Source organism: Aethalodelphis obliquidens, unplaced genomic scaffold (assembly GCF_003676395.1).
Source record: "Aethalodelphis obliquidens isolate GAN/ISIS:26980383/991018 unplaced genomic scaffold, ASM367639v1 scaffold9, whole genome shotgun sequence".
In the NCBI taxonomy this organism is placed as follows: Eukaryota; Metazoa; Chordata; class Mammalia; order Artiodactyla; family Delphinidae; genus Aethalodelphis; species Aethalodelphis obliquidens.
The window spans coordinates 46,031,647-46,045,433 of NW_020837953.1; the positions used below are offsets into that span (position 1 = coordinate 46,031,647).

At 52.7% G+C, this 13,787-nt stretch overlaps 1 protein-coding gene across 2 annotated transcripts in view; it reads left to right on the plus strand.

Moving 5' to 3' along the window:
• Positions 1–5,267, plus strand: part of SLC2A5 (solute carrier family 2 member 5) — a 61,420-nt gene extending 56,153 nt beyond the window's left edge. For both annotated transcript variants that reach the window (XM_027110291.1, XM_027110292.1), the window contains 7 exons: positions 2,224–2,349; positions 2,461–2,648; positions 2,767–2,877; positions 3,353–3,454; positions 3,753–3,828; positions 4,280–4,407; positions 4,500–5,267. In XM_027110291.1, coding sequence (XP_026966092.1) covers positions 2,224–2,349; positions 2,461–2,648; positions 2,767–2,877; positions 3,353–3,454; positions 3,753–3,828; positions 4,280–4,407; positions 4,500–4,703 — 935 coding nt within the window. In that variant the 3' untranslated portion in view covers positions 4,704–5,267. The remainder of the gene's footprint in view (positions 1–2,223; positions 2,350–2,460; positions 2,649–2,766; positions 2,878–3,352; positions 3,455–3,752; positions 3,829–4,279; positions 4,408–4,499) is intronic.
• Positions 5,268–13,787: the final 8,520 nt, after the last annotated feature.

The window sequence follows — 13,787 nt, forward strand, 5'->3', positions numbered from 1 at the left end:
CCGCACCCCAAGAGCCTGGGGCCTGGCACACAGTAGATGCACAGCAACTCATAACTGCGTTGTTCTTGCATGACCTCCCTTTCTTTCCTCTTGGGTCTCGAACCTCTGAAAGGGAAATCACCACTAACAAAGCACCAGTCAAAACGTATGGGCCAGACATGAAGTCTTTTATATAATCCATTTAATCTTCCAAACAACCTATGAAGCATGTACTATTACTGTACCCATTTTACAGGTGCAGAACCTGAGGCATAGAGAAGTTGGATCACATGTCCAATGTCTCCTTAGGACACAAATGCAGGCAGTGCAGGCCTGAGTCCGAGTTTAACTACCAGCTCTCCCACCTTTCAATCGCCCTTGTAAAGAGCTGGGCCCAGGAGTGGAGGAGCTAGGTTCCTGTCCCCCGCTGATGGCACGTAACCAACCAGCTGCACCCAGAAACAGCCACGGATCCCTGGCACCTGCGAAGTGCTCTGTGGTGTGTGGGAGGCAGCCATGGTTCCACCCAGGGAGGGGGTCTCAGAGAGGACCTGGGCTTGGGGGGGCGGGTAGGACCAGCATTCCAGATGTGGGCAGAGGGGATGGAAGCATAAAGTTCTTTGTGCATGCAGGGAGCTGCAGGTGTGGTGGTGGACTCTCACTTTGTCCCTCCATCCTTTATGGTGACTAATCAGCCCTTGGTACCCTCCTCTAGACAAGAGTGTGGAGGGCAGGGCTTAGCCTTCCTCATCTTTGAATCTCCGGCGCAATTCATGGCACATTCTAGGTACTCAGTGAAGAAGGAAGGAAGGCCAGAGAGAATAGTCAGAGTTCTTGGAAGCGAGTGGGCAGTCACAGCACAAAGGCTGCATAGAAGTCACGGGGGTCAAGATTGGAACAGGGTGTCTGGGTTTGGCAGTTAGGGGTCACTGAGATCTCATGAGAAGAGTTTCAGTGTCGGGGGCGGGGTGGGGGCCAGAGGGCAGATGGCAACGGCCCGAATGGCTGGCACGTCCATACTCGCTGTAGCCTGTGCAAGGGTGATAGAAGCGGGACCCGGATCAGCTAGGCGCTGGATTCAGAGCCAAGAGGTGGGAGAAGGTTGGGAGGATGGGGATTCAGGGTTCAATGTGCCTGAGTTTGAATCTCGGCTTTGCTCCAAATAACTGATCTCGGGCAAGGGAGCTACATGCCCTCCATGCCTCAGTGTTTGCAGGTGTAACATGGGGTTGATCCTGGTACCTGCCTCCAGACATTGCTATGATGGGGAAGTGGGCTACATGTGAAAAGCCGTTAGACTCTAGTGCCTGGCACGCAGATGTCTGCAGTTATCACCTGCATAGGAGAAAAGGGGGTGAGTCGGGCATTCACAGCTCCTAGAAGGAGCCTGAACCACTCATTCACTTATTTAACCGTTTTTATTGAGTGATGTAACATACATAAGGGCCCAGAACTAGAACCACGCCGGCCCCCTGTGCGCCCCTCAATCACAGCCTTCCTGCCCCCAAAGGGAGCCACCATGCCAACATTTATGATCATCGCATCCTTACTCTTCCCTAGAAGAGTTTCACCACTTTTCTAGAAGACAGAGTTAATTTTCCCTGTTTCCGGACTTAATACTGTGGAACCACATCGTGTGGAACCACATTGCACCCAACATCACATTGGTGGGACTGGCTCCTGTCCTGACTTGCTTCATTTTCACCACAGTATAAAATTCCATCTTATGAATGAACCAAGATGTATGTGTCCATTCTACTGTGTGGACATTCGCCTTGTTTCTGGGTTTTGTTTCTATAATCAGTGCTTCTCTGCCCTTGTCCTTCCGGTGTCCTGGTGGCCCAGGCGTGCGTTCCTGAGCGGGACTGCTGGGTTAGAGCACGTGGGTGTCCAGCATCACTAGCTCCTGCCAGACTGTCCCCTAAAGATGCCACGTGTCCACACAGCGGTGTGGACACTTCCCACCTGCCCACATTCTCGTCAGTGCTTGGTGTTGTCAGAAGTTTTCACTTTGTTCGTCTGATAGGTGGGTAGTGGCTGTTCGTCAGCTTCCATTCTCTAAGTATTTAGAGTGTCCGCTCTTGGTTAGGCGCCATCCTAGGTGCTGGGGACGGAAGAGAAGCTCCAGCTCCAGAGAAAACCAATCAGGATAATGGGCCAGAGCGGCTCCGTGGGGCTGGAGGCGGAGAGAAGCAGGAGACGAGGCTGGGCGCCAGCTCTCACGTAGGACTGGTTTCCTTGCAGGCTGGCCCATCCTCCTCGGCGTGACCGGGATCCCCGCGGCACTGCAGCTCCTTCTGTTGCCCTTCTTCCCCGAGAGCCCCAGGTACCTGCTCATTCAGAAGAAAGATGACGTGGCTGCCAAAAACGGTAAGGCTTTCCCCGGAGACCGGAAGAAACGACGCAGGTTGCGGCATCTTTGCTGGGGGGCGGGGGGTTGCGTGATTCAGCCCCCAGCGCCCTCCCTGCTCTCTCCCCCAGCGCTGAGGGAACTGCGCGGCTGGGACGACGTGGACGCCGAGACACAGGAGATCTGGGAGGAGGACAGGGCCGAGAAGGCCGCGGGCTTCATCTCCGTGCTGAAGCTGCTGAGAATGAGGTCCCTGCGGTGGCAGGTCATCTCCATCGTCGTCCTCATGGGCGGCCAGCAGCTGTCGGGAGTGAACGCGGTACCAGGGCAGCCGGGGCCGGGGCAGCGGGCAGGCACGGGGTCGGGGTCGGGGAGGGATCCGCCGAGGGGTCCAGGCTGCCCGGCCGGCCTCACCAGCCTCGGGGGTGGCCTTCCAGATCTACTACTACGCAGACCAGATCTACCTGAGCGCCGGGGTGAGGGCACAGGATGTCCAGTACGTGACGGCGGGCACAGGCGCGGTCAACGTGCTGATGACCGTCTGCGCCGTGAGTGCCCCCGGGAGCCGAGTCCCTGTCTGCCACCAGGATGGAGGGCACCTTGAGAGAGGGGAGTCTTGGCCCAGGAAGGAGCCCGGAGCTTAGTGGCGACGTGCCCCTCGGTCCCTCCTCTCTAGCCTCTGGGCTGTCCTCAGATGCCAGCCTGTCTCTCGCCGGGGGGGGGGGGGGGGGGGGTCGGTAGCCTGTGGCCCCAAAGATGGAGGCCCGTCCCCACCGTCCACTCCGTAAGCTACCGCCGTGAGAGGCGGCTCTTCTCCAACGTCTCACACTGGGGACAACTACCTGTGCCAGGGCCACCGTGTGACAAATGGGGCCCCTGGACTGCGCAGTGCGGAGGCCCGCTGGCCATTCAAGGACACACACACACACACACACACACACACACACACACACACGAGCGGGTGGGCGCACAGGGGAGGTGGGCCTGCTGAGCCTCCCACGTTTCCTCGCCCTTTCCCTCCAGGTTTTCGTGGTGGAGCTCCTGGGGAGGAGATTCCTGCTCCTCCTAGGCTTCTCCATCTGCTTCACCGCCTGCTGCGTGCTGACGGCCGCCCTGGCTCTGCAGGTGAGGAAGGGGGCGCCTTGGGCGGGGGCGGGGGGGCTTGCGCCCTCGTGCGCATGCGCGAGTCCGCTGCTTGGGGATCCCGTGCAGCCCCGATCCCCGCCCCAGCAGCGCACTTCCCACTTCCAGCCGGTATTCCAGGGGCATCCAGGTGGCGCTGCTTGTAGAAGGAGGTGCCTGGCGCCCGCCTTCCCAACCCAGGCAGAGCTACTGGCCCTCCGGGAACCGAGAGTCCTGACGCTCCCGTCCCAGGTTGTCTCCGCCTTGCCAGGTGTGATCCAACTCTGTTTTCTCCCCACAGGACACAATATCCTGGATGCCCTACGTCAGCATCGCCTGCGTCATCTCCTATGTCATAGGACATGCCCTTGGGCCCAGTATGTACCCCAGAGCTGGTTCTGTGGTTTCACTGCCCCCTCCTGTACCACCAGCCCTAGAAACTGCTGACCTGAGCTCCTTAGAGAGGCTCCAGGGAGGGGCGAATTCGGCCCAAATGGCTTCTCTGCCTGTGTTCTTGTGGCAGAGGGCTTTGAGCGAGGACGGTAAAGCAGCCTGTGTAGGCTGGAGCACGGTGCCCGTGTGGTCGGCACAGAGAGCCTTACAGGTGGTCATGGGCCCCCTTTAGGGACATCACAGGATGTCGCCTGTTGTGTCCGACTCTTGCTAGGTGCCTTCTCACACTGCTTCTCCACGAGACCAGGAGTCCTGGAGACACACTGCCCCGCCTTGGGCCGGATGCCTCTGGAACCTTGCACGGGCAGGGGCTCCAGGACCCTCTGTGGGCTTGCTCGGCCGGCAGGGAAGACAGCTCTTCCTCTTCTTCCCCAGGTCCCATCCCCGCACTGCTCATCACCGAGATCTTCCTGCAGTCCTCCCGGCCGGCCGCCTACATGGTGGGGGGCAGTGTCCACTGGCTCTCCAACTTCACTGTGGGCTTGATCTTCCCATTCATTCAAGTAAGTGCCACCCAGGGGCCCCAGAGGCCCAAAATACTCAAGCAGTAAATCGAGAACCTTTTCAAGAACACGAACCCTCTTCCCTCCCACAGGTGGGCCTCGGAGCTTACAGCTTTATCATTTTTGCCATGATATGTGTTCTCACCACCATCTACACCTTCCTGGTTGTCCCCGAGACCAAGTCCAAGACCTTCATAGAAATCAATGAGATCTTCACCAAGATGAACAAAATGTCAGAGGTGCACCCAGAAAAGGAGGAGCTAAAGGACTTTCCGCCCTCTACTGCGGGGCAGTAACTCGAGAGGAGGAGCCTGTGAATCAGGTCTGCGTGGAGATTCCCTCCTGGGCTATGAATCCAGAACTAGGACAAGTCCGGTGTGGAAGGCAGGCCCTGATGAGACTGTCGTAAGGGCTTCTGTGCAGTTCTTAAAGCCAGGCTGTCTCTTTCCAGGTTGACCCATCACCAACCCCAAGGCATGCCGGGCAGCTGTCCCTCAGCCATGCTGGGTCAGCCATTGTGTGGCTCCTGGCAACACCGGCTCTTATAATGAAAGCCCTTACCATGGTGTTGAGATGGAAGGACTCAAACGTGGCCAAAGAAACTAGTTCTTCTCCAATCCCGTAGTCTTCCGGGGGCCACGGGCCCATGTTCAGGGTGGAATCCATCCTCTTGTCAGATCCATCTCCAGAAACACTAGTTTTGAAAAGTATGATGTCGTGAGTCATGAAGTCTAGGAATCTGGGAAGCAGGTCCCTGTGGAGACTTTAACCAAGTCAGAGATTATTGTTCCCAAATTATATTATTAGAGGACAATAGAATTGCCTTTGTATACTCAATAAAACAAATATGATCACTTTTCACCAAGACGTGCTGCTTTTCTGTGAGCCGGTGGAAGGCGAGGGGCATTCCCTGCTCCTTCAAACAGCTTGCCTGCACTGGAGTGTCAGCCCCTTAGCGCAGGGGTTTGGCCAGTTCTGTTTATCCCGGAATCCCCACTGCCTAAAAGAGCCTGGCATGGAGGAGGCCGCTCAGACGATATTTGCTGAAAGAAGGGGAGGAGTGAGAGAAGAGGTGGTCGCAAAGCTGAGATTTTTAAGATTTAAGGTTGGGGAAGCCTCTGCATGTGTTCAGGTGCATAGCGAACACCGAGGGGCCCTGAAGGTGGACAGGAAAGGGTGTCGGGAGAAAGAGGCAGTGCCCCCTACACACACACAGCAGAGCTAGAGGCTTTCGTAGAGGGGGGTGTGTGTGTGTGAAGAGGGTGTGTACAAAAAGGTGGAGAAAACTGAGGCGTAGGAAGGGAAGTGGAGGGACCGCCTGCTGAAAGGCTTCTGACAGGATGTGAAATCTTCTCCCGGGAGTTAGGGAGGCAGAGGCCAGGGGCCGGTGGGACAGAGGTGGGGTTGGGAGCAGTGTTCTTGGGGGTGGAATGGGGATTCCCCAGGTGGTGAATTCCATGACTCACAAATATAGTGAAGGCCTAGACGATCCTGTGGTTGAACCATCCTTACCTTCTGCCACAGGGACCTACAGTGTGAGGGGGCACAGAAAACAACCATAGATGGCAGCTCGCAGTGCTGAGAAACAGTAAGGCCAGAACGTCAGAATTAAGGGACTGTGGCATTATTAATTCCGCTCATGTTACCTGCAGCACCTCTAACCCAGGGGAGGCTCTGGAGCTCACGATTCTGCGGGTCTATTCTCTGGGGTCAACCACGGTTCTGCCACTTAGTAATTGAGCGACTTGGGCAACTTATTTGGTGTTTCTGTACCTCAGTTTCCTTTTTGGTTGAGCTAATAGTAAAGGCCTCACATGGTTGGTTATGAGAATTAAATTCTATGCTTGTAGCTTTTAGATCAGTGCCTGGTGTGTATTAAGCACTTAGTTATTTTTAAGCGCTTGGGATGTTGATCTTGTAGACAAATAAACACACAGGTAAAATACAGTGAGAGACCCCACTCTGCATGAATACTGGGATTAAACAAGTAAGCGGATGGCAGATGCTGGGAACCATCTCACTCTTGCAGTGGGAAATTACAGATAAGCCAAGAGAGAGAGTCTACAATGATCCATGTGGTAATAGACTAGAGTTGGAGATATTGTTCAGCTGCATAGAGACACAGGTGGCTACACACAGAAATATTTATAGACATGTGGACTTACATGCGTTGGTAAAATACAACAGGAGGAGAAAAAGATGGGCCTGGTGCTGTGGTTGCACAGAAGGAAGATGGGGAATTTGGAAAGACAAGAAGGATTTCTCCACGAGAAAATGCAGTAGGAAAGAGAAGAATGGTCATTCCAGGCGAGGAACAGCACAGAGAGATGAGAGGGTTTGAGGGGAACGCCAGGTAGCTTTGTGAAGCCAGAAAGCCCGAGCTAGATTCTGTAGGTCTCTGTGAGCCACACTGAGCCTGAACCTTGTCCTCAAGATAAAGGTGGCGGGACTTCCCTGGTGGCGCAGTGGTTAAGAATCCGCCTGCCAATGCAGGTGACACAGGTTCGATCCCAGGTCCGGGAAGATCCCACATGGTGGAGCAACTAAGCCCGTGCGCCACAACTACTGAGCCCACGTGCCACAACTACTGAAGCCCGCCTGCCTAGAGCCCGTGCTCCGCAACAAGAGAAGCCACCGCAATGAGAAGCCCACGCACCATAACGAGGAGTAGCCCCTGCTCACTCACCGCAACTAGAGAAAGCCCGTGCGCAGCAACAAAGACCCAACACAGCCAAAAAATAAAGATAAACCTGGTGGTACGTGACCGTTGAGTTTCAGAGAGTGTGGCTGTAGTAACAAGACCAGGCATGACTTGGGGAGGGAGACCGATTGGTGAGAAATAATAAGGGCCCTGCAAAGCCAGCAGTGGTGAGGCCGAGAAGTGAGGGAGAATTCAGAGAGACTGGGTGGGAGTTAGGGGCCCTCGGCCACTGCAGGTGAGGCATCTGGCATACGTGCCAGGTTTCTAACAGGGGCCAATGGCGAATGGTTTGGGGAGCTGAGCGGCAGGTTTTGGGAGAAGACTAACAGTTTTGGACCTGTTGAGATGGGGGAGCTCACGGTACACACAGCAGACATCTAGAAGGAAGTTGACCGTATGGCTCTGAAGCCGGAAGAGCAAGGATGAAGATTTGGGGGAAACATACATACTTATCAAGCATCTACTGTGTTCCAGGCACTGGGGCTGCAACAGTGAAGAAAACCATGTCGCTGAGTGAGAGGTGCGATCCAGAAAGATCGGGTAGCGTGAGGGTGACAGGTGGAGAACGGCTGTTCTCCAGGGAGGGGGAGGAAGGCCTCCCTGAGGGAGCGAGGGGGCAGCCACAAGAGAATCTGCGCAGGCACCGGCCTGGTGCAAACGTCCTGAAGTGAGAGAGGGCTGGCCGCAGCTCGGGAGTGACGAGAGGTCGGTGGAACAGCTGCAGCAGAAAGGGAAAGGAAGGAGGTAGCTGGCAGAGACTCAGCAGGCCACCGGGAGGATTGGGGATTTTATTCTGAACATGAGGGGAAGTCACTGGCTGACTTGAGTCAGACAATTCTGATCCGATTTGCAATTTAAAGAGCCACTCCATTAGAAAATGTGGGGAGATGGGAGGTCCGTGGATGCCGTTCAAGGTCAGTCAAGGACAGGGCAGTTAGCCCTGAGGGATGGCGGTGAGGGGCTACAGACCCTGTTTGTTCGCTGCTGTGTATCCACGGTGCCCAGAGCACACAGCAGGGTGTTTTGAATCGATGAGTCTTGGCTGGGAGGATTTTAAGAGCGAGAGCAGAGCAGCGAGAGGCTGAGATGATGTAGGGAGAGCATAATTGGAGGAGTTGCCAGCCGCAAGGCAACACGTTCATAACCCCATGAGGCAGGTAGCTTTCACCAGTGGTTTCCACACTTCTGGATTTCACAGACCAAAACTGGGTGAACTAGCGCTGGGCTGCCTACTTTTTATTTTGTGAGTAAAAACCTAAAATAGGGAATTCCCTGGTGGTCCAGTGGTTAGGACTCCGTGCTTTCACTACTGAGGGCGTGGGTTCAATCCCTGGTCAGGGAACTAAGATCCCACACTGTGTGGTGTGGCAAAAAAAAAAAAAAAAAAAAAAACCTAAAATAATAATAATAACTCTCAACTACTATCATAATGAGAAGTAGGTGATTTAAAAGAAAGGGCAGGGCTTCCCTGGTGGCGCAGTGGTTGAGAGTCCGCCTGCCAATGCAGGGGACACAGGTCCGTGCCCCAGTCTGGGAGGATCCCACATGCCGCGGAGCGGCTGGGCCCGTGAGCCATGGCTGCTGAGCCTGCGCGTCCGGAGCCTCCACAACGGGAGAGACCACAGCAGTGAGAGGCCCGTGTACCGCAAAAAAAAAAAAAAAAAAAAGAAAGGGCATTTTACTATATAGGGAGGATGTGACCACAGAATAAATTTCAGTCCTCTAAATCGAATAGATTTTTCTTCATGGAAACCTCACTACATTGCCCTCTGTCCTGATGTCACTTAACCAGCAGCAGACAGACTTCAGGAATGGGAGGGCTGCAGCGCTGGCGATGTTTGTTATGGAAGAGCTTGGAGGGCAGAGTCTGAAGTCCCACTTTGGAATGAAAGTGACACAGAGTCTTGCCATCTTCAATCAGCTTCCTCGAGGGCTGGTTCCTCAGTTCCCAGAGGAAGAATGAGGCGGCAGGTGGCTGCCGTTCTGACCCTCGCTTGCATGGGTTTCATCGTAAAAGTGCGTGGTGATTTGGTTCTCTTACCCGTGGATGGTTCCTCTTCCTCCCCTCCCCTGTTATTCCTTAACCAGCTGATCAAGTGCTGCTGAGGGCTCTCCAGTCACCCAACATCCAGCTCAGCACTGGGACACGGCAGAGTTGCCTATGTGGCATCTGCTGTCTTCAAGGAATTTACAGTCTAGGCAGGAAGATGCAAACCACATGCAAATGGGAATTATGGGGCAATGAGAATCGACAGAAGACTGTTGTGTCTAGTTTTGAGTCTGCTCTGAGCCTTGTCTTAACCATCTGAGCAGCTCCGATAGCTGATTGGGAGCTTGACACTTGCTGGCACTTAGTAAACGTTGACTGAATGGACGTGACCTGGAGTGGTCTTCAAGGAAAATGTGGTGAGCTGAGCCTCTAAGAATGGGTGAGATTTGTATAGCAAGGGAGGATAAGGTGTTTGGAGGGTAGTGGGGGAGGGAGCATCATGAATCAAGGACATTCACTCATTCAACAAATATTTGTTGAGCACCTACTATGTCCCAGCCAGTGGATGTAATGGATCCAATGGCCAAAAATACAAGTAAGCAAATACTGGAGGTCGTTTCAGATAGTGCTCAGGGCAAAGCGGTGGAGAGCGCCGGGTGAGGGGTGTGGATTACTTTCAAAAGGGTGGTGCTAGTGAGGACCTCCCCAAGGAGGTGACATTTGACCTGAGACCTGGGGGAGGAATGTTTCAAGCGGAAGGAACAGCAGGAAGGAGCTTGGTTTTGCCATCAGCTTGACTTTGTTGCTGCGGTTGACTCAGAGAAAGGAGGAGAGGCATACAGTGTTGAATCAATGTTATTAGACTGTAAGCATTGTGACTAGGTATTGTGATTTCTGCCAAAAGGATACAGAATTCGGCTGATAAAGTGGAAAGATGGAGTGGGCTAGCATTCGAGAGCCTTTAGGAACAAACTGAGAGATAACTGTGGTCTGCTAACCCTGAGATGGGAGACTGCAGTGGATTATTCAAGTGGGACTAGTGTAATCACAGGGGGCAGGAAGAACCAGAAAGACGGCAGCATGAGAAAGACTCAGTCTGATATTGTTGGCCTTGAAGATGGAGGAAGGCTTCTAGCAGCTGGAAAAGGCAGAGAAATGGCCTTTCCTTACAGTCTCCAGAAAGGCGACACCTTGATTTAAGGCCACTGAGACCCTTGTCAGACTTATGACCTCCAGAACTGTCAGGTAATACATTTGTGTGGTTTTAACCCACTAAATGTGTGGTAATTTGTTACAGTCGCCACAGGAAACTCATACAGATCTTGGTGCTGAGAAGCAGGGGAAGCTGTAACAAATACCTAAAAATATGGAAGTGGCTTTGGCATGGGGCAATGGAAAGAGGCTGGAAGAACTTTCAGGGACGTGATAGAAAAATCCTAGATGGCCTTGGACAGACGTGGTAGAAATAGAAATGTTAAGATTTCACTGCTCACTGGGGACCAGGCTGTACAGCCAAGGTTCAAAGGCAGGGAGGTGCCCCCCAGGGGAGAGAGGAGCGCATGACTCAAGGCTGCTGAGGACAGAGCACTCACACACCATGCTCAAGGCGTACAGCGTCTACTTACTGCAAAAGAGGAGAGAGAGCACGTGCCAGATCCAGCTCCCGGCCAAGCATCCGCCACCCCCCAGCCAGTGGATGCACAGCCCTGGAGGCTGCACACGCCCCACTTTGTGCTGCGTGGGAGGACCCCACCTTCTCCCCGCCCCACCCCGTGAGGGCTGAAATACAGAAGCTGGGGGCCTGCCTTTGGCCACTGCTGAACGTGCTTTAAGCAGAACCCTGGAGCGCACACTGAGCCTGAAACGGAAAGATACTCCCTCCCAGAGTGAAAAGCCCAGCACAGGCCGTGAGGGCTCTTCATGTCTTGGTAGGGAAGTGTCCCGGGCCCAGGCCTTTCCCAAGAGTTAACACTCTGCTAGTAAGGCCTCAGAAGGGATGAGGGGCACAGCAGACAAAACATGTAGCACTTGGGAGAATACCTAAATTGTCATGAGCAGACCGTTAGGAGAAATAAGGCCCCCATGTTCTCTTATCCCGGTGGCCGTCATGTGCTGTCCATGTGCCGTCACGCTGCTGTCCACATGCCAACACGTTTTTACCCAGGCACACAAGTGTACTTTGCTTTAGTCGCCTAACATGACGCTCATAACATGTCTCCACGTCCCTACGTAATTTTCATAATTATCCCTTGAAATGGCAGCCTGGCATTCCAGTTGATTTGTCATAATTTATCCAGTTATTCCCTACGTTTTTGTTTTGCTAATATAGATCATTCCTTTTTTTTTTTTTTTTTTTTTTTTTTTTAATTTTTTTTTCTATATTGGAGTATAGCCGATTAACAATGTTGTGATAGTTTCAGGTGCATAGCAGAGGGACTCAGCCATACATGGACATGTATCCATTTCCCCCCAAACTCCCCTCCCATCCAGTCTGCCACGTATCATTGAGCAGAGTTCCCTGTGCTATACAGTAGGTCCTTGTTGGTTATCCATTTTATTTTATTTTTATTTATTATTAGAGTATAATTGCTTTACAGTGCTGTGTTTGTTTCTGCCATGCAGCGAAGTGAATCAGCCATATGCATACACACATCCCCTCCCTCTTGGACCTCCCTCCCCCCACCTCGTCCCATCCAACTAGGCCATCACAGAGCACCGAGCTAAGCTCCCTGTGCTCTATACTGCAGGTTCCCACTAGCTAACTGTTCTCCACATGGTAGTGGATTTATGTCAAACCTAATCTCCCAATTCAGCCCACCCTGCCCTTCCCCCATGTCCACACGTCCGTTCTCTACGTCTGCCTTTCTATTCCTGCCCTGCAAATAACTTCATCTGTACCATTTTTCTAGATTCCACATATATGTGTTAATATACAAAATTTGTTATTCTCTTTCTGACTTACTTCACTGTATATGAAAGACTCTAGGTCCATCCACATCTCTACAAATGACCAATTTCATTTTTTATGGCTGAGTAATATTCCATTATATACACATACCACATCTTCTTTATCCATTCATCTGTCCCTGACTTCAGACTATACTACAAAGTTACAGTAATCAAGGCAGTATGGTACTGGCACAAAAATAGAAATATAGATCAGCGGTTATCCATTTTAAATATAATAGTGTGTACATGTCAATCCCAAACTCCCTAACTATCCCTTTCCCCCACCCTTCCCCCCTGGTAGCCATAAATTCATTCTCTAAGTCTCTGAGTCTGTTTCTGTTTTGTAAATAAGTTCATCTGTATCATTTCTTTTTGGATTCCACATATAAGTGATATCATATGATATTTCTCTTTCTAATAGTGATAATTCTGAAATAAGCACTTTTTTTGTTCAATATTTTATTGACTTATTTAATACTAATAAGTGTAAGTAGAAATAACTAAGTTGTATCTCTTTAAAAGCATTTAGTTTGCTCTTTCCCCCAAATGGACAATTAGTCCAAATTCATAAGAGGAAGCACAGATGGAGAGATAACACAGGAGACGCATAAAGGATCCCGGCAATCAGGCCCGACTTGGTTTCCAAGACACCTCATTTCTAGGGACCCAGGGCAGGTGGTGTTTTTCTTCTCCTTGGTGCAACCAGAGAGTTTCTGGTTTGAGACTTGATGGAGACAAAGACAAAATTCACGCTGAGTGTGAATCTTTATCTTATCAACACGTCCAAGGAAAATATTCTCCTGGGGAAAGTCAGCAGGGTCCAGAGACCAAAAGGGTAATAAAGTCTCACAGGCCCCAGGCTGTCAACACAGAGCAGGACCCAGGTGTCACTTGGGAGGCAGAGCACACCTGTTTCTCAGCTGAACAAGGACGGAGAAAAAGAGGGACAGGGACTCCTCCACCCACCCCACCCCAGGGAAGGGGTAAGTGCCGAGTCTAGGAAACTGTCACTGCCACTGTTCCTTTGCCACCAGGTGAGGGGACTGTGGAGGGAGAGGAAGACCCCTGAAAAGCTTCTAGCAAGGAGAGGACAACCCTGCCCCTGCCTTTCCTGGGGAGCCACCAGCCCTGGGAGAGCAGTGGGGGGGAAGCAGCTTCCCCAAACATCCCAGTTCAGACACAAGAGAGGAGGGGTTGAGTCCAGCTCTAGGGAAGTGTGGGAGACCCCTGTCCCCGTCCCGTTCCCCCAGCCTCTGAAGTTGCCCAAATCCTGCTTTTGTCTGCCTGGCCGGTTTGCTGGCTGCACAGGGCTGAGGGCTGTCTGCAGTGAGGCAGATAGTGGGGGTGGGGGTCAGAGGTATAGGTAACAGGCAAGCAGAGAGGGGGGGATGGTCTGGGGCCACGGCTCTGCACCGTGGTGGAGCCCTGGGTGGCACTGACTCAGGCAGCCACAGACCCTGCCCCAGTTCTGCTGGCCCCTCCTCAGACTTTGGCCCCGGGGGTCAGTTCCCGGGAACTACCTTGGGTGCTGCGGTAGCCATGGAAACGTGATTGCCTTGGTTTTCCCCAGGGCCTGTCCAGGAGTGAAAGGCAAGCCATGCCTCTGTTTGCTGCTTCCTCTGTCTGAAAACTCCTCCCGCAGCAGCTCACAGGCCCACCTCACCCTTTCAGGTTTCAGCTTAAAGGCACCTGCTCAGAAAGCCCCCTTCTCTGTCCCCCACTGGCTTCTACCCCATTACC